Below are 22,993 nucleotides of genomic sequence, written 5' to 3'. Positions count from 1 at the left end.
CAGTGCTGGGGTGCCAGGGTTCATGGAGGAATGAGTTGGCAATTTGTTATTCATTCAACAAACATCGAGCACCTATTTATTGTGTGTTGAGAATGGGGCCATGCTGGGCACTCGTGTGTGTGTGTGTGTGTGTGTGTGTGTGTGTGTGAAGAGGCATGGCTCACAGTCTCAGGGAACTTACAGACCCAGGTGTGGATGGGGAGGGGTGAGAATGAGGAGCATGGAAAGAGAGTGAGAAGAGCAAGGGGCCTCCAGCCAGAACCCTGGCTTGGGCAAGGTTGAGTGCAGAGCTAAGCCCTGATATGCCCCTGGTGAAAGCCGCAATCCCTCATGCTTGATTGTGTAGCCCTGCAGGCCTGGCATGCTGACTCAGCGCCACAGAAAGGAGCCCCTCCCTAAAGTCCATAGGTCACTGACTGCCTTGCTTCTCTCCAAGGTGGAGAGGGCCCTGTCCTGCAAAGGGCAGGGAGAAGATGGAGAAGCAGGAAGTAGCAGGCGCTAGCAGGGGGGGTGGGCGCTGGAGTCTTTGCATTTCCCTGCCACTCTGGCCAGCCAGTCTGGATTTCAGAATCACTGTGTCTTCCTTACTCCCGCCAGAGAAAACACACACTAACCAAGTCGCCAGGTGCCATTTTGCCCAGGCCTGGAAGGCTTCATTGGGATTCTACACGGCTCCCCTGCCCCCGCCTGGTGACATTTAGCAAGTGGCATTCATCCTGTACGAAGCTGTTTGCCGAATAAAAGGATATAAATCACCCATCCCCTTGGAGACTAAAACAGCCCAAACCCCAGCACTCTCCCAAGAAGCAGCCGATGAGGAAGAGCCGATGAGAAACCCTCTCAGAGGGGAAGGGTGTGCTTCCCAACTCCCAGGCCTGCGAGGAAAGGAAGAGGAGGGAGGCAGCAGCTGCCACCTCGGCTGCTGGTCTGTGTCTGAGCATCATGAATGCTGTGACATTTGCTTTCAGAATTTGGCCCTCAGCACTCTTGGAAGCTGACATCTCCATCCTTTTGTGTCTTATTTCCACAGAAGACACATTCCAAGAAGGAATGTATTCTTACCAGGCCTTATCAAATGATAATAGAAGGCATTCTGAGCTCAATAGAGCCACACCCAGTCCAGTGTTTACCTGCAAAGGTTTTGCTTTTGGTTTTTTTGAGGCAGAGTCTTGCTCTGTTGCCTGGAGTGCAGTGGTGCAACCATGGCTCACTGCAGCCTTAAATTCCTAGGCTCAAGAGAACCTCCCACCTCAGCCTCCTGAGGAGCTGGCAGCACTGGCATGTGCCACCACACCTGGCTAATTTTTAAATATTTTTGTGGCGATGGGGGTCTCACTGTGTTGCCCAAGCTGGTCTCAAACTCCTGGCCTCACACAGTGCTCCCACCTCAGCCTCCCAAAATGCTGGAATTACAGGCATGAGCCACTAGGCCAAGCCTGTTTGTTTTTAAAGGAGAAATCAGCCTCAGTTTCCTCATTAGTAAAATGCTGGTAAGAGTACCTGTCTCATATGAATTAAATGTTTTCAATGTACATGAAGTGCCTGATGCTTAGTAAGTTATCTGTAAATGTTAGCTCTTTCTTTTCTTTTTTTATTAGAGACAGGATCTCTCTTTGTCACCAGGGCTACTGGGCAGTGGCATGATCAAAGCTCACTGCAACTTGAACTCCCGGGCCCAAGTGCTCCTCCTACCTCAGCCTCCTAAGTAGCTGGGACTACAGGCTAAATGTTAGCTATTTCATTATTATCTTTCCTACTTGAAAGCACAGACATTAGAACCCCCCACCCCCCGCCATCCCACTCCCCGTGCACAAGGAAACCTCAAACATGACTCACAACTCAGGTCTACTAGGCAGACAACGAGAACTTGCTGGAACTTGCTGGGCTTTGCTGGGAAGGGGGTCAGCGCAATCTGGGGAGCACCCTGCAGCCTGAGGAAGCCCGGTCCAGAAGCTGAGAGTCATGCGGTGGCAGGCCAGCAGCAGAAGCCAGACAGCAGCCAGGGCTGGGGTCCTCTGGGGCTGGAAGCCTCTCCCTCTCGGTTTTCACATGGCTGGGGAATTTGGCTCTGCTCTAGTTCCTTTCTGAAATGTTCGCTTCAGCAGGTTTGAAGGCCAGCGGATGGGGAATGTCCCATGCTGGCTGTGAGCGGCCTCTTTCTGGCCTGGATGATTTTTTTCCGGTGTGAATCCCATGCACGTGGAGAGCATTGGTGTCTACCGTCTCCATGAAATTCAGGACGGCAGCTTCTGGGTTGAGCTGCCGGAAGAAAGCTTCCTGGGTGTTCCTTCCCTCCACTGCGTCTGCTCCATCCTTTGTTAAATTCCAAGACATATCAGGGCTTGACGTTTGGGTCAGATTTCATTATTTTATTTCCATGGAAATATGTTGGCCAGAGTATAACAGATTTGTTCTTCTTAGAGGACATTTAGAAATGAAGACAGATTTTCTGCCAAATTCAACAGTCTGGAAGGCTCTGGCCTTTCATTGCTAGGAAGAAGTCATTTGAGAATGTCCTGCGCTGTGGATAATCTCAGTTACCTTATTCCTGAGGAATTCCCACGAGGAAGGGGAGAGCAGGCTGGGGCCCAGGCAGACCTTATGTGTCTGGAGGAGATAAAAAGAGGCCCAGGCAGCCACTGTGGCCCATACCTGTGGTTGCAGCACTTTGGGAGGCCAAGGCATCAGAATCACTTGAACCTAGGAGGTTAGGGCTGCTGTGAGCTGTTAGGGCACCACTGCACTCCAGCCTGGGCAAAAAAGGCCTCATCTCTACAAAAAATTTTTTTTAAATAGCCAGGTGTGGTGGTGGGCACCTGTGGTCCCAGCTACTCGGGAGGCCAAGGCAGGGGAATCACTTGAGCCCAGGAGATGGAAACTGCGGTGAGTTGTGATCGCACCACTGCACTCTAGCCTGGAAGCCTGGACAACAGAGTTGGAGCCTGTCTCAGAAGAAAGAAAGAGAGAGAGAGAGAGGAGAGAGGGAGGAAGGGAGGGAGGAGAGAGGGAGGAAGGGAGGGAGGAGGGAGGGAGGGAGGGAGGGAGGAGGGAGGGAGGGAGGGAGGGAGGAAGGAAGGAAGGAAGGAACATAGGAAGGAAGAGAGAGAGAGAGACCCAGTGCAGGCAGGCAGGAATAGAAGATTTAGGGTCATTTCCACTGCTTTGGAAACGGTACACTGCCAGCACCAGAAGGATGGAAGGAGAACATCTTCAAAAGTGGCGTCTTTAGGGTTATGGCCTTGACGCTTCACCTCTCCACTCTCTCCTGCCCCACTCCCCACCACAGATAGACAAGGGATTCTCCTGAACAGTCAACAGTTGTGAGAGTTTAAGACCTACTTACTTCTGTAGCTGGAGACCTTGGGACCTTCAGTCCAGGATTGAGACTCCCTTTGGCTTCGTCACTTTGGCATATAAATTGGACTTTTATATAAAAACGGACCTACCTGCCACCCAGTCCTTCCCTGACTACTCAAGCCTTTGCTCTGGAGGAGTCAGTCTCCTCTGTGTGATAGCTGTGGCTGCAACAGGCCACTCCGACGTGGGCCTTCTAGGAGGGTCTTCCCGGGTGTCACTGTCTCCAGGGCAGGGCTGTCATATCTTCAGGAGGGCCGTTTGTGACCAAGCGGGCCGTGAAACATAATGACAGCACGTGCTGTGTGCCACAGGTGCTGTCCTGAAAGCCTTACATGCGAAACCTTCTTCCATCTTCACAGCAACTCTGGGAGGAAAGTGTGGCTAATCTGTACCAAACGAAGGCACTGAGGAACAGAGAGGTTGGGGAGCTTGCCCACAGTCACAGAGCTGATCAGTGGCTGAGGTCTGAAGCCAGGCACAATGACTCATCACCTGAGCCCTTAACCCTGCACCATCCAGCCTCTGTGCGTCATTCCAAGACCCGTGTGGTCTGGTTGCTTTTACAGTCCTCGTCAGTCCCCCGTCATGAATCAGGACACTGAAGACCCCTTAGACAATCAGCTGGTCCAGCCCTCTCATTTTATCCTGGCAGAAACTGAGGCCCTGGGGAAAAGAAATGACTAGTCTCCTGGCCAGTGGCAGAGAAATTGAACAAAATCAGGTACTCTCCCACCTCTTGCCTTGGCGTTATTTGCTATGCCCCGACCCTCTCAATTTGGGAAGAAAGCACAGCTGAGAAACTGATTTGTAAGTCTCAAGAGGTCGGAGCCAGATTTAGCTTCCTCTCTCTGGTGTATGTATATCTTAAAGGGCCGATGGATGGCTGTCTAACGATATAATTCCAGGCAGAATTAGTTGGTGGGGCAGGGAGGGGTCCTGTCCACTGACAGGCGTCTCAGCCCACACCTAATGAAAACAATCATGCATTAAGCCCTGTTGCATACCAGGAACTTCACACCCACTCTTTTAACACTCACAACAACGCTGCACAGTAGATATTCTCAGTGTTGTCTCCATTCTCAAGGTGGGGAAATGAGCCACCAAGAGGCTGCATGACTTGAAGTAACAGCTCCACGGCCTTTTCTTATTCCACCCACTGTTATTGGCACAGAGCAGTGCTTCCAGAAGGTGTTCCCTGGACCAGCAGCATCAGCTTCACCTGGAAGCGTGTTAGCAACGCAAACTCTCAGTTCCCGCTCCAGGCCCACTGAATCAGACTCTGGGGCGTGGGGCCCAGCAGTCCGTGCGCTAATAAACCCACCAGGCAATTCCAATGCGTGCCTCAGTTTGAGACCCACCAGCAAACAGGGGTGCTGCCGAGCCCAGCAAAAGAAAAATCAGCTCAGGGCTTCTAAATTGCAAGGGTAGTTTGAATTTAGTTCTTTTGGTACCTGAGTCTCAAGGTGTGAGTGGCAGCCAGCCCTGCCCAGGCCCCCTCAAAAGAGAGTTTCTTCGTCCTCATGACATCACCGGGAACACTGGCAGGTCCTGCATCAGTTTCCTCCTCTTCTATTTTCTTAGCCATGTTGCACTTTTCCAAAACACCTTGGCCCTTGTTGAGCATGCGATGAATTCTGACGAACAAAATAACTCTCTGGAGGATGGGGATATTTTTAATTGAATTGTAGAAGCCAAGAACTGCCAAATAAAGCCAGGTGTTCTACATTCCGTGGCAACAGGTGGTTTAGTTTTCCTTCCTATTCCTGAAACCTGGGCTTAGTCGCAGCCAGGAGCACAAGCTTGGGCTTCGCCTTCCAGATCTTCACCGCCTCTTCCAGCCAGTTAAACATCCCTGCTGCTACCATTACCTATTTTCAGCCCCCAACCAGTTCCTTTGTCTGCCAGACACTGTCTTGCTATCATTAAAAAAAAAGAAGATTGAGATGATGAAATTCATTTTGATCACAGGCGTGTAGGACGCTTCATTTCCCTGCAACACAAACTGATTCCACGCACAGATCAATGTTAACAAGCAATTTAATGCAAGATTGTACCTGTTTCTACAGATGCAGGGAACATCCATCCTTTCTCCCCAACCCTGGTGAGGTATTTGCTGCAGACCCTGCAGAAGCTCACAGGAAAGAGGGGGAAGCCTGAGCAAAACCGGTACCACTCGTGATCCACACGCCCGTCAGCGGCACCTCCTGAGGCAGGTCCAGTCATGCTTGGCTGGAAGCAGTCTAATCGGTGCCAGTTGCTCTAGTTCTCACCATTCACTCACTTGCATGTGCAGTGGGAGGAAGAGGGGGCCTGTGCCCTCCACACGGCCTCACTGCCTGGAGTCTGGAAGCCTCGGGGCCATCTGCAAGTCCATCACAGGTCTCGGTGTCAGCTCCAGATAATCTTGGCAGCAAAGCAGGCTGAGTAATCCTGGGCTGTTGGGTAGAACTTCCAAAGGCACAGGCCACTGAGGCTCCTTCTCCAGCTGCCGGCATGCAGTCATTCCTGGTCATCTCTCACTCACTCATTCATCCCACAAAACAGTGATGGGGTGCCCAGACACCAGGGAGGCAGAGATTAAAAGAACTGCCCTATCTCGAAGGAGCCTGTAGCCTCGTGGGAGAGACAGGCAGGTGAATGTTATGACACAGGGAGATAAACGCAATGGTCGACAGAAGTTGGGTTCCGGGGACAGCGGAGGTCAGGGAAGACTCCCAGGGAGGATGAGAGCTAAACAGAGACCTGCAGGGCTGGGGCTGGGCAGCAGGAAGAAATAACAGCATGCACCAAAATGGGGGCGTGAGAGCCAGGCTGCAGGAGGGGACCACACTGGGGAAGGGGCGAGAGAAGCTGGAAGCAGACAGGGCCTCGTTTGCTTTGCTGAGGAACTTGGGTTTCACACTAGGGATGTGGGGAGCCCTGGGAGAAATGTGAGCAGGGGCATGAGCCACGGTGCCAAGTGAGCAGCCTAGAAGGATGGCTCTGAAGATGGTTTGGAGGCAGGGAGACTGTTAACAGCTACTGCTGTTACAAGCCATGGTGACAAAGGATGAAGCCCTAAACTGAGGCCGTGGGCATGGGGAGGGGAGAGGTTGGCAGAGCCCGGGGCCGTGGAGAAGCAGCAGGGCCGTGGCCAATGTGGGAGGGAGCCAGGCAGCCAGCGCACAGCCAGTGGTCTCCGAGCTGATGAGAATTCAGAATATGCATGTGCTTCAGGCCCCCTGTGTTGTGCTCCATCTACCAAATAAACACGTATAGATTTTCCATTTCAGGGGCAGGGAGGTGCTGGATTCAGGGACATTTCATCCGAAGAATCTATCAAACTAGACATTGTCAAATATTTACTCAAGCAAGTTAAACTGTTAGCTAGCTAGAGCCACTGGAATGGGGGCAGCCACTAGAATGGGGGCAGCCACCTGGACAGTGGTTGTTGAGTGGGGGATAGGGCCCAGTTTCAGGTCAGTGAGGAGGGACAGCTGCGATGGATGAGGGGCTCCTCTGGAGGAAAGAGTCCACCTGGGGCGGGTGATGGAAGCCAAGAAGACGGTGTTTCTAGAAGGGAGCAATTAACCATGTCGATGCTGCCAGGGGGCTGGGATGAGGACAGAGAGAGGCCGTTAGATTTGGCCACATAGCAGCCAGCAGTGGCCGTGACAAGGGAAGTGTTAACGGTGCCCTGGGGTTGGATGCTTGAGTGGAGCAGGTTGAAGAGTGATTGGAGATGAGGAAGTGGAGGCAGCAAAGAGGAGAGAAAAGGGGCAGTGTCTAGAGAGCGACGAGGGCTCAAGGCAGGGTTCTAATTTGTAAGATAAAAAAGACAAGCACTGGGTGCCCCTGAGGATGATTCAGTAGAGGGGAGGCATGGTCGCTATCTGAAACAACACCTCAAACTTCACGTGCCCATGATGAAGACTCCATCTCTCCTCCAGCATGTGTCTGCACCATGATACACTCACACTAGAGAACGGTACCTCCAGGCCCCCGGGCGCTCCAGCCAGAGCTCCAGGATGCACCAGTGATGCCTCCCTTTCCTCACTTCCCACATTCCCTGCGTCTCGAGTCCCATCTGTTCTTCCTCTAAGATGCAGCTAGATCATTCATTCAATTTGTTTCCACTGCTCCTGCCTTAGCCCAAGCCCCATTATCTGTACCTTGGACCTCTGCAGTAGCATCCTAACTGGGCCCCTGCTTCTGTCTTGTTCCCTGCCCCGCTGCCATTCATTTTCTCCCCAACAGCCAGAGAAATCTTCTTAGAAGAAGCAGGACCCTGTCACTCCTCTGATCATACCCTCTATTATGACCCAGTGCATTCAGGATAAACTCCCAAATCCTTCTCATGACCCACAAAGCTGACAGACTGAGCCCCTGACTGCCTGCCTAGCCCCACGGTCACCATTCTGCCTATTACTGTCTGCATTGCAACCTTGTGGACCCTGCCTAGGTCCTTGAAAGCTCCTCCCTGCCACGAGCTTGTGCATATGCTTCCTCCCTTAGCCCACCTGAAAGCTCTCCCCTCTCTCCTCCCTTTGGCCCCCTCCTACTCATGTTTCAGGCCTCAGCTCAAATGCCATGTCCCCAAAGAGTCCTTTCCAGACATACAGTATAAAATATATCTCCTTTGTCCTCTCCTGGAACTGTCGTTTCCCTACATAGAACTCATCATGACTATAGGTAAAGAATTATTTTTGACTCTGTGTTTAATGCCTGTCTCCCCCACCAAGACAGAGACTATGTTGCTTGCCATTTACACCGGGTCCATAGCACAGCCTTGCACACGGGAGCCACTCAGTGCATGCTGCTGAAAGAGTCAACCAGCCACTGCCACGGGCCACAAAAAGCACCTAAAAGGGGAAGGCAGGAGGTCAGCAATATGGACCCCTGCTGTGGGCTCCAGGTGCCCAGGCCAGCTCTGAACCTGCAGAGTGACCACAGAGCCCCCGTGCTGACTGCCCACAGATGCACCAACAGGCTCGCCTGTGTAACTGTGTCCACGTGCTTCTCCTTGGCCTCTCACAGGTCCCCACCAAGCCATCTGGGTAAGATCACAGCCCCTGGGAAGACATGCATTAGTGCCAGCCACTGAGCAGCAGAAAGCCAGGGAGAGGTGGGGGAGAGGAGGGCACAGGGGGCCACCTGCCCCAGGAGATGTCAGCAAGGAATGAGATGTGTGCAGCACCCCTGCAGGGCTGGCTGTCTTGTGTACTTCAGTCTCACATGTAATAAAAACATAATGGTACAATGGTTCATATTGCACAAGCTTGAGAAGATGAGGTCATTGCGCACGTAGTGAAGCACTTAGAGCCATACTCAGTACAGAGAGCTCGGAGGGAACTCCCCCCATTGAGTAAGGGACCTCCCTGCCACCCACGCACACACAGGAGTGAAGAGAAGAGAGCCCAGTGGGGCAGGGAGAGGCCTCACAAGATTAGGAAGCTGAAAGCCTGCTCTCCCTAGCTGTGGGAGCATGGGGCAAGCCCTACGTGGCCTTAGTTTTGTCTTCTGTAAAACGGGGAGATGATACACCACAAAAGACCACCCGGGAGGAGAGATGACTCCGGGCCGCCCTGGGTGGAGGCTGCAGGATGGATTTGGTAAACTGCCCGCACTCAGCTCCCCATGAGGATTCCAGGGCAGCAAAGAAGGCTGGAAAGTGGGGATTAGGAGTGCTGGTAGACGCTGCAAAAGAAGAGAAGCGACAGGACAGAGAGTGAGAGAAGGGGAGGGAGCAAAAGAGGGCAGGGTGCAGGCAGAAGCTTATGCCCCGGGAGTGAACAGAGGAGGCTCATGCTGGAGAGGGCCAAGGCTTATAGGCGCTTCCAGGGGGACAGGGGACAGGGACCCTGGAATGAGCAGGGCTTATGGTAGACACCACAGTCCCACCCCAGCCGCCTTCCCCAGGATGACACAGGCCTCAACAGGAAGGCAAACAGTGATCAGTGATTCCCCCGGAGGAGGGTGGGGATGAAGCCACCGGCCAGCCAGGAGTGCTGCTGTGGTTGTCTGCCCCCTGCCGTTGGGAGCATCCGCAGTGCTTCAGAGATGGTCGGTGCCTCTGGGTCCCAGTCCTGAGAAGTCACCTGGTCCAACCCCCAGCTCTCCAGCGAGGAAGTGGCCTCCTCAGGCAGGAGGGTAGAGGGTCCCACCACTCAGCACAGCTTCCTCCCTTCCAGCTAGGGGTTTCACAGCCAGAAAATGTCATATTTCCCCCAGGGTCTGAGAAACCCAGAATAGCACCTGTTCATGAAACACAGATACCCTGTGATGGCAAATGCAGGGAAGGGAGGAAGGCAGGACGGCAGGTGCATAGCCAGGGAAAGAACTACACCTGCTTATGCCTCCATCCACCCCTCCCTCACCACCCCCACACAAAAGCAGCCCCGATAGCTAGGTGGGGACCCATGCCCCTGAGGACTGCTGCCTGGTGGCCTGTGAGTTGCTGGATTCACTTTAAAAGCCACAGTGGGGCCCACCCTTGCACTCAGCTCAGTCTTTGGTTTCACAATTTAGGAACAACCTGGAGATCTTGCAGAGAATGCTGATTCCCAGGCCTTGCCCCCAAATATTCTAATTTGCTGGGTCTGGGGTGCGGTCCAGCGAGCTGCATTTCAACAAGCCACCTTATGACTTGGCTGTGGGGTCCTCAGAGCACACACTGGAAGATGTTGGATGAGAGGCCCTTCCACCTCCACAGCCCAAGTGTCGGCCCCTGCAGCCCTCCCCGCTTCGAGGCCCACGAGGGGTGTATTCAACTCCCATTCTGTGGGCTGACCTTTCAACCTGGCTGCTTCTCCTATCCTGGTCCTCGGCTCTCAGGCTCTCGGCTCACTACTGGGCTTTTAGCAGCAGCCCTGAGCAAGTGAACGGCTGCTCGTCACCTGAGTGAAGGGCTGGAAACTAGGCCATCGTGCTTGGCTGGGCAGATCCCCCCCTCACCAGCAGCTCCCGCTGCCTCCTGCGGCAGCCTGCCCCCACGGTGCCCTGGGCCTCCCGGCACCCCCACCATTGCAGGGTGAGACCTGGTCCACAGCTCTGGGGCAGAAGGCACTCAGAGAGAGGCTGTGGGAGGAACGCGGATGTGGGAAGCCGGGTGCCACGACCTCAGCGTTCAGAAACAGGGAAGGGGTGGGGTGCATGACAGATGCGGGCAAGTCCTGGGGAGCAGCAGGATGCCACTCAGAGGGACCAAGGGCCATTCTGGGGCCCTCTGAGGACCCAGGCCTCTTTCTTGGCCTCATAAGAGTCAGCGCCCCTGGGCTGAGAGGAAGGGATCTGGCCGCCCCATGCCGCCCCCAACACAGTCCGCGGCGCACTTCACATCTTCGTCTCTACCAGACTTCTTCTGTCTCTTCCTCTTCCCCTCCTGTCCCTTTCTCTCCTCGTGTCTCTCTGTCTTTCCCCCTTCCTCCCTCTGTCTCTGTTTTTCGCTTGTTCTTTGTCTCACTCTCCGGTCTTGCTCCCTTTTTGGGATCTCTCTCCTGCCGTTTCCTCCTTGCCTGCCTCTCCCTTTCTCTGCTTGCTCTCTGTCTGTCTGATTAGACTTTCCTTGTCCTTCGCTGCCCCTTTCCATCTCTCTGGCCCACATGCTCTGACTCCCTCGCTGCGTGACCACACTGGTTCACCTCCTCCAGGCTCTGTCTCTGAACCCATCGGACCACAGCCACTTGGTCAACAGCCCCGGACATGTCACTGTGTGGCTCTGCTGTGCCCAGTTGCTGACTCCTGATGGGCTGGGCTACGGGAACACACGGATGTGGCCGCATAGGGCCTTTGGCACTCACGTACAGCTGCAGAGGGTGCAGGGTGGAGGTGAGGAGGGCCACCGGGAAATCAGAGCAGCCTCTCGCCTGGCTGGCCCTGGAGGCCCCTGTTCCCCAGCCGGCAGCTCAACCTCAAATGCCCTAATCCTGGTGCTGCCGATTCTCATGCTTGGGCAAGATGCTGGCCTCCACCCCCAGCCCCACCCTCACCTGCCCACTGTCCCGGCCAGCAAGCCTGAGAGGAGTGGGCTTGGACCAAGCCAAGGACAACTCACAGCCTGAAAGATGGCCATGGGCCCTGCCTTCGGGAGGAGGGAAAAGGAAAGAGGAGGAGAGACTCCCAGCTCCCTCTCGGCGCCCCCTCCCTTCCTAAGAGTCTTTGGTGATGCGCTTTCCTCCTTGTTCTCCCCAGAAAACTGTGGGAGGCGGAGTCCACGGACCACCAGGCCCTGACCACCTCCACTGTGGTGTCTCCCCTTGTTTTCTCCTAAAAACTGACGGCAGAGTTGGGGGTCTCCAAGTCTTCTAGGCAGTGGGCACAGAATGGAAGCTGAGGTCATGGAGGAAGTGGGTCCTCAGAGCTCATGTCACCATCACAGGGCCACTCAGCAGGCGTTTTCTGTGCCCTTGATGTGCTGGGCAGGCAGGCCAGGGGACCATCGGAGCAGAGTGGGACTGCTTGCTGGCAGTGGGCAGTGTCAGGGGCAGTGTGCAGGGGCTGTGCCAGAGCCGGTGGGAGGAGACTGGGGTGAGTGGGTGTAGAGTGGGCAAACGTCAGCTCCAAGAGCCCAATCTAACGCGCTTGGTCTGCGTCTCCCAAAGGGAGAGCAACGCCCAGGGGACATTGGGTCCCCTGCTTTGCCAGGCCTGGACTCCTGCCTTGCTGCACATGGCCGTGGGGACAGGGCACCCCAAAGGAGGGTGAGGCAGGGTGAGGGGACTGGGAGGGTTCGGCCTCAGACCCTGCAGTGCAGAGTCCCCTGGATCGGGCTAGACCAGAGGAAGGCGCCTGCTTAGCTGGGGGAACTGGCATGTGAACACACACACACACACACACACACACACTGAAGCTCGGGATATTCACAAGCAAACCCCCCAGGGTGGTAGGCAGCATTTCAGAGGTAGCAAGGCCCTTGGGGAGCAGGGACTCCAGCCTCCTCCCTTTTCAGAAGGTCACACAGAGGCCCCAGGAGTGAGTGGACGAGCCAGAGTCACACCAAGTTTGCAGGAGGGCCCGGACCAGAATCTGGCCCTGCGTGTCACGCTGTCCCCTCACGTTAAGCTCCCACCACAGCCTCCTCTGAGGGCTGGGGCAGCTGCGGGGAGAGGGGCTGCAGAAAGCCCCAGGGGCTTGAGGGGCTCTGCTCCAACTATTCAGCCTGCAGCAGAAGGGATCCAAGGTAGGACTCAGCCCCCTCAAGACCTAAATGAGAAAGTGAAATTTAAACCTGGGAGAAACACAGGCTCCTAGCAGTTCTCTGAAAGAACAGAAGAATCAATGTGTTTACTGTATTATTTATGTTGAAAGCTTTGCTTGGGATACTCTGAGGTTAAGAAGGAAGGAATTGGGATTTGGAGTCGGAAGATCTGAGTTCAGCCTCCCTCCACCCCTGTGTCCTGGGCCACCAAAGGCTCTCCTGGCCTCAGGGTTTGCTCCGAAAGGGCTACTGTGGCAGGTGGGAGGAGATGGTCCTCTTGGGGCATTAAAGGGAGACCCTCGGGGGTGAGTAGCCTGAGGGGCCCTGCACCTGTCCTGGCTGGGGACGGAGGCCAGCGGGAATGGGTGTTGGAGGGTGCTTAGGGGGCCGTCTGACCTCACACCCTCCCTGTCCGCCCTCAGCTGCGTGGTGGACGAGATGGACTTCTCCAGCATGGAGCTGGACGAGGCCCTGCGCAAGTTCCAGGCACACATCCGTGTGCAGGGGGAGGCCCAGAAGGTGGAGCGGCTCATTGAGGCCTTCAGGTAAGGCCACTCCCCAGCAGACCCCAGGGTGGGGAAGCCGGGCCGCTGTGAGCCTGGGAGACAGGAGATGCCATCAGGAGGGTTGGACATTGGGCCAGAAACACCCCTTCTGGTGTGGGCAGGAGGATGGGCTGGGGAGAAAGGAGTGAAGGGAAGAAAAGGGACCGATCCCTCTAGCTCCCCAGGCTGGAAATGTGGGGCGTTTGGGGGTGTGGGGAAGAAGACCAGAGTATGGGACAGACACTGGTCTCCCTGGACCTGAAGACTTCGGAGAGCTGGGATACCCCCTGGACACCCCCCTCCTTTGTTGGGCCCGGGGGAGGGTGGGCCGGGGCTCAGCGTCCACTCTGCCTCTGACCCCCCACAGCCAGCGCTACTGCATGTGCAACCCCGAAGTGGTGCAGCAGTTCCACAACCCCGACACCATCTTCATCCTCGCCTTCGCCATCATCCTCCTCAACACCGACATGTACAGCCCCAACATCAAGCCTGACCGGAAGATGATGCTGGAGGACTTCATCCGAAACCTTCGAGGTGAGGACGTGGGCGCCGGGGCAGGAGGGGCAAGGCCACGGCTCAGGCCCCGTTCTGTGCAGCGTGCATTCTATATGAGTCTGAGCCCCTATCACAGATCGTCACCTGCTCTCTGGGCCTGGTCACCCATAGCAAGCTGGGAACATTCCTTGTGAGCCAGGTGGCTGGGGAGTTTCCGGCATGCAGCCTGCCACCGCCACCGCCACCGCTCTACCAAACAGCAAGCGCCCTTGGGCAGTGCCTCTTGCCCTCCGTGGAACATGGTTGGCCTCTAGGCCCCTGACACCAGAGCTGGTGGCTCAAGCGGTGCCAGCCCTTCCCCTCCACAACTTACGAGGAAGGAGCCAGGAGCAGGGCCTTCAGGTCCTAGGTCCATTCAAGTCAGCAGATAACTGTATGGCACCAGCCGGCAAGTCTTTCTCTCATCGATGCAGCGCACTGCCTGGCAGGGAGCAAACCAGGACTGGCAGAGTGTGATGTGTGCTCAACTTTTTTTTTTTTTTTTACCCTTTAAAAGAATCAAAGTTATACATCCACATAATTTAATAAAGTCAAATAATCCTACAAGGCTTATCACAGAAAAAAATTAGTCCCTGCCCCTCTCACCACTCACCTTCTCCAGAGGCAACAACTTGTGACTTTTTTTTAGCTATTTGCCTTTCTTCTGTATCAATAAACCACAGGCTTCTGCTTCTTTGTTTTTTTCTATCCTTTTTTTTAACTGGCATAAAGTCCAGACTGTGAGTGTGTAAGCCTGAATTTTGATGAATGTGTACGGTCATGTGCACTGTGTCATCACGCCCAGATCCTGATCTGGATCATTTTCACCTGCCCAGAATGTTCTCTCCTGTCCCATCCCAGTCAATGCCTTTGCCCAAGAGTAACAACTATTCTGCCTTTTATCACCATTGACGAGTCCCGCCAGTCCTTGAACTTCATCTAAATAGGGCCATACAGTATTTATACTTTGGTATCTGGTCTCTTTTATACACTGCTCCTTGTTAATTATTACTTCTGTCGCCCAGGCTGGAGTGCAGTGGTGCAATCTCAGCTCACTGCAACCTCCACCTCCCAGGTTCAAGCATTTCTTATGGCTCAGCCTCCCAAGTGGCTGGGATTACAGGCGTGCACCACCACACCCAGCTAATTTTTATATTTTTAGAACAGATGAGGTTTCACCATGTTGAACAGGCTGCTTTTGAACTCCCAACCTCAGGCGATCCGCCTGCCTCATCCTCCCAAAGTGCTGGGATTACAGGCATGAGCCACCACGCCTGGCCCTTGTTAATTATTTTTATTTTAAGCATTATCTATTAATTCCCCATTATAGAATGTAAGGATTTAGCCCTCTTTCATCCACCTTCCCCGACCCATCCCACTCACGTCAGTGCTCATGTTATTAAGGCTCTGCACACACACTCCAAAGCTGAGTCTGCAAGTGCAGAATGATTGCAGCTCCCTTCTATCTATACTTTCCTTGGAGTTAATGCTTCTCTTTCCATTTGCTTAACTCTCTGAGGACCTCCCCTGATTCAGCCCTAACTTCCCACCCTACGTATCAAGCTCCTCTCCATACACCCAGACCCGGGAGGTGGTGCAGGAGCGTCATCTTCCGGGAGCCTCTGGTCCTGCTCCAGTCTGGACAGTGGCGGGGCCAGGGCACAGCCAGCATCCTGGGCCCTCCTTCCCTTGCTCTCATGATAGATTCCTGCTTCCTGCACGTCACAGCTTCCTAATTTTTCGTTTACTTCCAGAGAAAAGGCCATTTTTGAGAACTTGCATTTCTGAATGTATCTTTTTCTGTCTTTTCCCTTGGTTGGGAGTTTGGCTGGGGATAGAATTCCAGCCTCAAAACACGCCAATCGGGATTTCAAAGGCATTGCTGCATTGTCCTTTAGCTGCCAGTGCTGCATTGTCCTTTAGCTGCCAGTGCTGCTCTGCCATCCCAGCTGCTGGCCTTTTGTCTGTTACTCTTTCTCTCTCTCTGAAAGCTTGCAGGTTCTTCTGTCTGCCCTTCGTGTTCTGGATGTTCACGATGATGTGCGTTGCTACAGTTCTTCCATCCACCATGCCCAGCGCTGGACTGGTCCTTTCCATCTAGAAGCTCATGTCCTCTGGTCATGGGAAGTTTTCTTAAATGTTGTATTTGATCATTTCTGCCCTCCTGTTTCTCTGGACTCTCTTTCTTGAACTCCTGCTATTCTGTTGGTGGATCTCCTAGTCTGATCCTCGTAACTTTTATAGTTTTCTACCTGCCATCTTTGTTTACTTCCTTGACTTTCTGGAAAATGTCCCTCAGTGCCGTCGTTCGTTCATGTCTCCTACCAAGTTTTTCATTCCTGCTGTCATATTTTTCATTCTCAATAGCTCTCTTTTGTCCTCTCAATGTTCCTCTTTTATAGCATTTTATTCTTGCTTTCTAGATGCAGTATCTTCTCCCATCTCGGTGAAGATATTAATATTGGTTGGTTGGTTTGTTTTTCTCCCTGCTTGCCTCTATTTCTTCTGGAGTCCTTTTTTCTGTTTTTTCCCGTATTTCTTTCTCTTTCCTGGTATAGACTTTCCAAATACAGTTGATGAAATCTGGTTGTTCATTCACATTTAAGAGTGAGCCACCAGAAAGCTGATGAATGACTCTGTGAACACAGGTGGAGACTGCTGGCTGGTGGGCTTTCTTGTAGGGTGATTTAGTTCAGCCATTTCACTGGGAGACCCCCACTGCAGTATCTGGAGATATTTTTTTCTTGTTTTGCCTGATACCTAGAAGATAAATGTCCAATCTGCTGCCCAGAATGTATGATTCTGGCTGCCAGAGCTCTGAGGTCTTTAAGTGGGAAGTGGGGTTGAGGGTTAATATATAGGTATCAACTTCACCCCCAGTTTTCAACAGAGTCTCACCCTTGGCTGGGTGTGGGGCCCTCATCTCAGAGTTCCAGAGAATGGACCCCCAGTCTTCTGCGGGAGTGAGGAGGGGGCAGGGAAGCCCAGCAGCTTTCTAACCCATTTTCAACCTGTTTTCCTATTTCCAGCCTACCTTCACCTTCGCTTTTAGGGGCTGCTGTTACCACCAGCTCTAAGCCCTTTGGTGGCTGTGTGGTGTTCGAGCGGCTTCTAGCCTCTCTCCTGGTCTAGGTTTCAGCTTTCTCAGGTTTGCTAAATCCATCCACGTATTTATCCACTTGCCAGGTCCTGGGGTGCCTGTGCCTTTGCTCCTGTTCTCTGTCTTTGTGGGTTTATGCTTTTCTAAAAGATTCCTTTCTCCCGAGTATTCAGAAGCAGAGGAGGCAGGCAGCCTGCCACCTTGAAGTGGGGGCATCCATACACTCAGCCTTTCTCCTGGCTTTTTCTTACCCGCGGCCTGATTTCTTTCAGCCTCCTTGGCTGCTGCATGGCTCATTTGCCTGACTTTAAAACCAAGTTCAGATGTGGAAGAAGCCAGAACAGGCAGGGAGCTGTGCGTGGAAGGCATGGTGTCCTTTCAGTAGCTGGGAACACTCCTTTGAGAGATGCTTGCCAAAGTTGTTTTATTTTTAATTTTTCCCTCTTATAAAAGAAGCGTATAGTCATTAAAGAAAGATTTGGAAATAGTAGAAAGAAGATATTTTAATCGCCTGTTTCTCCAAAAGAAATGTGTTTTCTTGTTGGCATATTTCCTGCCAGTGTTTTTTCGTTGCCCGAGGTTTATCATTACTATGAAGCAGGAGGTGGGACAGGGGTGTCCTCGCCTGCATTGCCAGGGGTCTGTCTGCTCCCCCACTGCTCCCAGTGAGGGAGGAATCTCTTCAAAGACTAAGCCCTCAACGCCATGCTCCCTACTGGAGGGGAGAGGAGAGCCCAGGGGGAGGAAGATCCAAAAGAGAATGAAACAGAACCTCCTTATGAGGCTGGAGCGGTGGGGCGGAGCTGGGGGGTGAGACAAACACAAGGAAGACGACAGAACTGCAGAGGCACAGAGGGTTAGCAGGAACGTGGAGGCTGTATTTGCCATCAGGAAAGAGGCCTGGGAGGTGGGCGCGAAGACTCTGGTTGAGGAACATCAGGAGGTGAGGCAGGAAATGTGTGTTGGGGCCATATCATATAATTAGTTTTGGTGCCTGGCTGAGGAACTTATTCTTAATTGAATGGGTATGAGGCACCAGCCATTGAAGGCATGGCAAAAGCAAGGCCACCCCGGGGAGCTCCAGGCTGGATGGGGGTCTCTTCTGTCTGGCTCCAGGGCTCTGACACCCTCCCTCCCAACCCCACCACCGCCCCTGCCCACTCCACGTTGTTAGGTGTGGACGATGGCGCTGACATCCCCAGGGAGCTGGTGGTAGGCATCTATGAGAGGATACAGCAGAAGGAGCTCAAGTCCAATGAGGACCACGTCACGTACGTCACCAAGGTGGAGAAGTCCATTGTGGGCATGAAGACAGTGAGTGTCCACAAGCCGCCTATCTCCCGTCTCCTTTCCTTTCTTTCTTCCTGGCATCTCCTCCCATTCTCCTCCTTACCTTTCCAAAACTCTTTTTTCGTATTCATTCACGTGATAGTTGTGGAGTACCTACTGTGTGCCGGACACTGCATCTCTTTTTTTTTTCTTGCCTGATTTCCTCATTGCCTCTTGCCACCAGATACTGCAGCAGGAGAGACGGAGATGAGATGTCAAGAAGGACTGCCCAGTGCTCTAGGGTGGAAGCATCTGGGTGGCCAGATGAGATTTAGTATCCCTTTCCTAGGACAGCATGACTACCAGGCATTCCTGGATGGTCCTGATGAGTAGAAGGCAGGAAATGGGCTCAATAGGCTCTAGGCTGTGGCATCACGGTAGATTTGCCCTATTGGTAGTGACCTGTGTCCCAGGCAGCATGTTCCAAGCCTGCCATGATTTTTAAAGTGGGTCTCCTCTGTAGGCTACTACACTTTATACTATAAAGGATGTCATGGGGGTTCCAGTTCCTCCTCCTCATATTGTTGCCTCAGGGGACGGTGTGGGAGAGTTTGGAGACCTCTTGTGAGGCTCTGCACCGGGTTCCGTCCACCCAGTCTGTGCAGGGACAGCCTTTTCTGCTTTGAGAGCCTTTATTGCTGAGGTCTTAGCATCTGTCGGGTTGCAAGCAACTGGTTTGTCTTACACGCTGGAGTAGATGCCAGGTGTCTCTGTGATCCCTTCACTCTTGCACACTTGCATCTGTGCAGTAGAGAAAGGGTGGAGGTGTCATATCTGCAGGCCGCAGCCTGGGACAGGGATGCTGTCAAGGTTATGGAGGGAAGCAGGTTGACAGTGGCTGGACTGGAACAGCCTGAAAGCTCTTCTCAATTTCCTATTCCTGTCCCTCTATCACCTCATTTACTGTGGCTTAGTGGACCCCTTCTCCTCTGGCCGCGCTCCCCGAGAAGCATGACAGGGATGAGCCCTGGGACAGGGGGTGAGCATGTGAGGGAAAGAGCCTCAGACAAGGAGAGAGAAGGATGAGTCAAGTCCAGGCCCCACCACAGAACCGGGGCCCCTCCCCTCCCCTCCCTCCACAGAACCGGGGCCCCTCCCCTCCCCTCCCTCCACAGAACCGGGGCCCCTCCCTCCTCCCTCCACAGAACCGGGGCCCCTCCCCTCCCCTCCCCTCCACAGAACCGGGTCCCCTCCCCCCTCCCTCCACAGAACCGGGGCCCCTCCCCTCCCCTCCCTCCACAGAACCGGGGCCCCTCCCCTCTCCCTCCACAGAACCGGGGCCCCTCCCCTCCCCTCCACAGAACCGGGGCCCCTCCCCTCTCCCTCCACAGAACCGGGGCCCCTCCCCTCTCCCTCCACAGAACCGGGGCCCCTCCCCTCCCCTCCACAGAACCGGGGCCCCTCCCCTCCCTCCACAGAACCGGGGCCCCTCCCCCCTCCCTCCACAGAACCGGGGCCCCTCCCCCCTCCCTCCACAGAACCGGGGCCCCTCCCCTCTCCCTCCACAGAACCGGGGCCCCTCCCCTCTCCCTCCACAGAACCGGGGCCCCTCCCCTCTCCCTCCACAGAACCGGGGCCCCTCCCCTCTCCCTCCACAGAACCGGGGCCCCTCCCCTCCCCTCCCTCCACAGAACCGGGGCCCCTCCCCTCTCCCTCCACAGAACCGGGGCCCCTCCCCTCTCCCTCCACCCCTCCCCCCTCCCTCCACAGAACCGGGGCCCCTCCCCTCTCCCTGGGCCCTCGTCTCCTCTTCTGGAAAATGGGCGCGTAGGTGGGGAGGCCTGGAGGCCTCTGGTCTCACCTGCTGAGCGCCACGCCCGCGTGCAGGTGCTGTCGGTGCCCCACCGCCGCCTGGTGTGCTGCAGCCGGCTCTTTGAGGTGACCGATGTGAACAAGCTGCAGAAGCAAGCGGCGCATCAGAGGGAGGTGTTCCTGTTCAATGACCTGCTGGTGGTGAGTGGCCCCCGCTCCGGGACTGGGCTGGGCTGGGGCTGCCTGCCGCCCTGATCAGCCTGGGCAGGGTCCCTGAAGTGGGCAGGAAAGGACGCCCAGAGGTTTCAGACAGAATGCCTGTTCCGTGGGACGGATCTGCCTTCATGGTGCTTTCACACCGTGGGCGTGAGGGGGCTCAGGCAGACATGCTAATTCCTACTTCGTAAGTCATGACACCGAGACGTCAGATGATCTGCTCATGGTTGCACAAACTGTTAACGAACTAGATCCCAGACCACTGGCCTCTCCACGTTACAGGAAGTCCCGGGCAGGGAGTGCACAGGGGTGTGCCTCACACCCCAGGGCCTGGAACAGGGCCTAGGCGGAGCATGCTCTGTCCCTGGGCCTAGGCGAGGCTGGTGTATCTGTGTGTGTGTGTGCACGCAGGCACACATACACACATCTGTACCCACAGATACTTTTTTTGCTCTTTAAAAACAAGTATCCATTCAACAAATATTTAATGTGTTGACCATGTGCCAGGCATCACTGTAGGTCTGGAAAACTGGTGAGCAGGACTGGAGCAGGGCTTGTGTCTCCCTCGCACCGGCCCTCTCTATCCATGAGCCACGTTGGCACTGCCTCTAAAGTGATCACAAGCCTGAACGACCTCTCACCACCTCCGCTGCTACAGTCTTAGTACGCGCCTGGTACATTCAGTGAACCACATCAGCCTCCACACGGCTCTCCCCACCTCTAGGGTTCACCCCCCGAGAGCAGCAGCATGATCTCTCTGGAGTGCACATTAGGCCACGTGTCCCCCTCCCCTAATCCGCCTCCCTGCCCTCTTCTCAGCCCTGTGAGCCGCCTGCCTCCTGTGGGCCAGGCCTTTGTACTTGCTGCTCCTTCTTGCAAAGCTCCTCCAGACCTTGCACCCTCCTCTTGCCTTCCTGGCCTCCTTCTTTTCATTCAAGTCTCAAATCACTTTTGATTCCTTACCCTATTTCATTTTCTTCAAAACACTTAGCACCTTGGTTTTGTTTTTTGGCTGTTATGCTTTATTGTTTGATGACCTGATGGACGCTGTGACACTCCACATTCCATAAGCACCTTAAGGGCAGGGGCTCTGTCCTGAGTTCTCCTGTATCTCCAGGGCTCAGCTCACAGAAGGTGCTGAATAGAAATTTGTTTATTAAGCAGCCAGATGACTTTACTAAAATGAGCTTTCATTGTAGTAGGGGAGGGAGATAGAAAATAATTAAGAAACAGACAAACAAGATAATATCAGATTGGGGGAAGGCACTATGAAGGCCACAAACCAGGTGATAGTACAGAGAGTGACTGGAGTTAAGGGCCAGGTTTGGGTTTGTTTTGGTTTGTTTTTTAGAGGAGGTGGTCCAGGAAGGCATCTCTAAGGAGGTAGCATTTGAGACTTAAGTAATGAGAGTAACGCAGCCGTGCAAAAAGCTGCCGGCAGAGCTGTGGAGTGGGAACAGTGTATGCGAGGGGCCCACAGTGGAACTGAGCTTGCCTTTCTCAAGCTACAGCAGGGAGGACACCGTGGCCTGGGCAGAAGGCCAGAGTAAGGCAAGGACCACATCAGGTGGGTTTTACAGACCAGCTCAGGCCCCATGGCTTGGCTTCTAAGTACAGAGGGAATAACCACTGTAGGGTTTTGTGCAGTGAAGAAGCACATTTTGGTATAGCGTGTGTACATATATGTATATCTGTACCTGTATGTGCACATTCATCACTGCGTGGGTTTACTTGTGTGATCATGCATCCCCCGGGTGTTTGTGCATCCATGTGTCCGTGAGTGTCTGCTCATCAGTGCATGCCTATTTCCCTCTCCTGAACAGATCCTCAAACTTTGCCCAAAGAAGAAGAGCTCCTCCACGTACACCTTCTGCAAGTCAGTTGGCCTGCTGGGCATGCAGTTCCACCTCTTTGAGAACGAGTGTAAGTCTTTGACAGCCAGTGTAAGTCTTTCAGAAGGAACAAATGAATGAAATGGCTGGGGCGAGTTGAGGGAGAAGGGCTAGACAGCAGAGTGGATGGAGGCACGAGACCCCATGCCCTCCTCATGTCTGGCTGGCTCCAGCCCTCGGCTGCTGCTGCTCACAGCCCACTGGGGGCCTGGGGTCTGCTTTCCAGATTACTCCCATGGCATCACACTGGTGACCCCGCTCTCGGGCTCTGAGAAGAAGCAGGTGCTGCATTTCTGTGCCCTGGGCTCGGACGAGATGCAAAAGTTTGTGGAGGACCTGAAGGAGTCCATTGCTGAGGTGACGGAGCTGGAGCAGATCCGGATAGAGTGTAAGGACGCGGGTTCCCCGAGGCAGCTGGTGGGGGTTCCCATTCAGCAAGGGACAGGGGCAGCTTGAGACAGACATGCCTGACTCCAGGGAGCTGACCCCACTTCAGACCCTCCCCATCTCCAGGCCCCACCGCACCACACTCCCACAGCCCGGGTGGGAGCACCAGTTCCCGTGTTTCTTCACAATTAAAGTGAGGCTTGCTAGAGTGCACACACGTGTGTACACAGATCAGCAGGCACGTGGGGCTGCACATGGGCCTCTTGGAACAGAGAGCTCTGCTGTTTTACCAGGATGACCAAGCGAGCTGGCCAGGCAGGCCCATGGGCTCTGGTGCTTTCCTTCCCACCAAACCGTCTGCTGTTACCTCCCCCGCTGTGGCCCAAGTCTGTACGTTGCATCTGGTTGGCCTCATTTCTTCACTCTCTTTTAATCTTGAATCATCCTTCTACTTTTTTTTTTTAAAACATTGTCCTTTTGAAGATTCTAGGCTGCCTTCTTACTATCCTGCATCTTACAGTAGTCTCTGTTCCTCTAAGGAATGCTTAGATTCTAGATTGTTCCATTCAGGCATTTTAGAGAATACGTGGGTCTCTTTCTATGTCCAGGTGGTTTACTGGCCGCTTTGGGGTTAAGGGAAGAGCGGCAAGGGCACAGAGGCTCCAGATAGCCTTTAAGGGAAGACTGAATAACAGATTCAGAAACT

At 54.1% G+C, this 22,993-nt stretch overlaps 1 protein-coding gene across 4 annotated transcripts in view; it reads left to right on the top strand.

Moving 5' to 3' along the window:
- IQSEC3 (IQ motif and Sec7 domain ArfGEF 3) overlaps window positions 1-22,993 on the top strand; it is a 112,098-nt gene that overhangs the window by 77,080 nt on the left and 12,025 nt on the right. For all 4 annotated transcript variants that reach the window (XM_055281208.2, XM_055281210.2, XM_055281213.2 and 1 more), the window contains exons 6-11: window positions 12,955-13,077; window positions 13,445-13,611; window positions 17,886-18,025; window positions 19,868-19,993; window positions 21,832-21,931; window positions 22,127-22,288. In XM_055281208.2, the coding sequence (XP_055137183.2) occupies window positions 12,955-13,077; window positions 13,445-13,611; window positions 17,886-18,025; window positions 19,868-19,993; window positions 21,832-21,931; window positions 22,127-22,288 (818 nt within the window). The remainder of the gene's footprint in view (window positions 1-12,954; window positions 13,078-13,444; window positions 13,612-17,885; window positions 18,026-19,867; window positions 19,994-21,831; window positions 21,932-22,126; window positions 22,289-22,993) is intronic.

The sequence above is a fragment of the Symphalangus syndactylus genome, chromosome 5 (assembly GCF_028878055.3).
Source record: "Symphalangus syndactylus isolate Jambi chromosome 5, NHGRI_mSymSyn1-v2.1_pri, whole genome shotgun sequence".
NCBI lineage: Eukaryota > Metazoa > Chordata > Mammalia > Primates > Hylobatidae > Symphalangus > Symphalangus syndactylus.
Note: the sequence above shows the minus strand (reverse complement) of the source record. Positions and strands in the feature narration are given on the sequence as shown.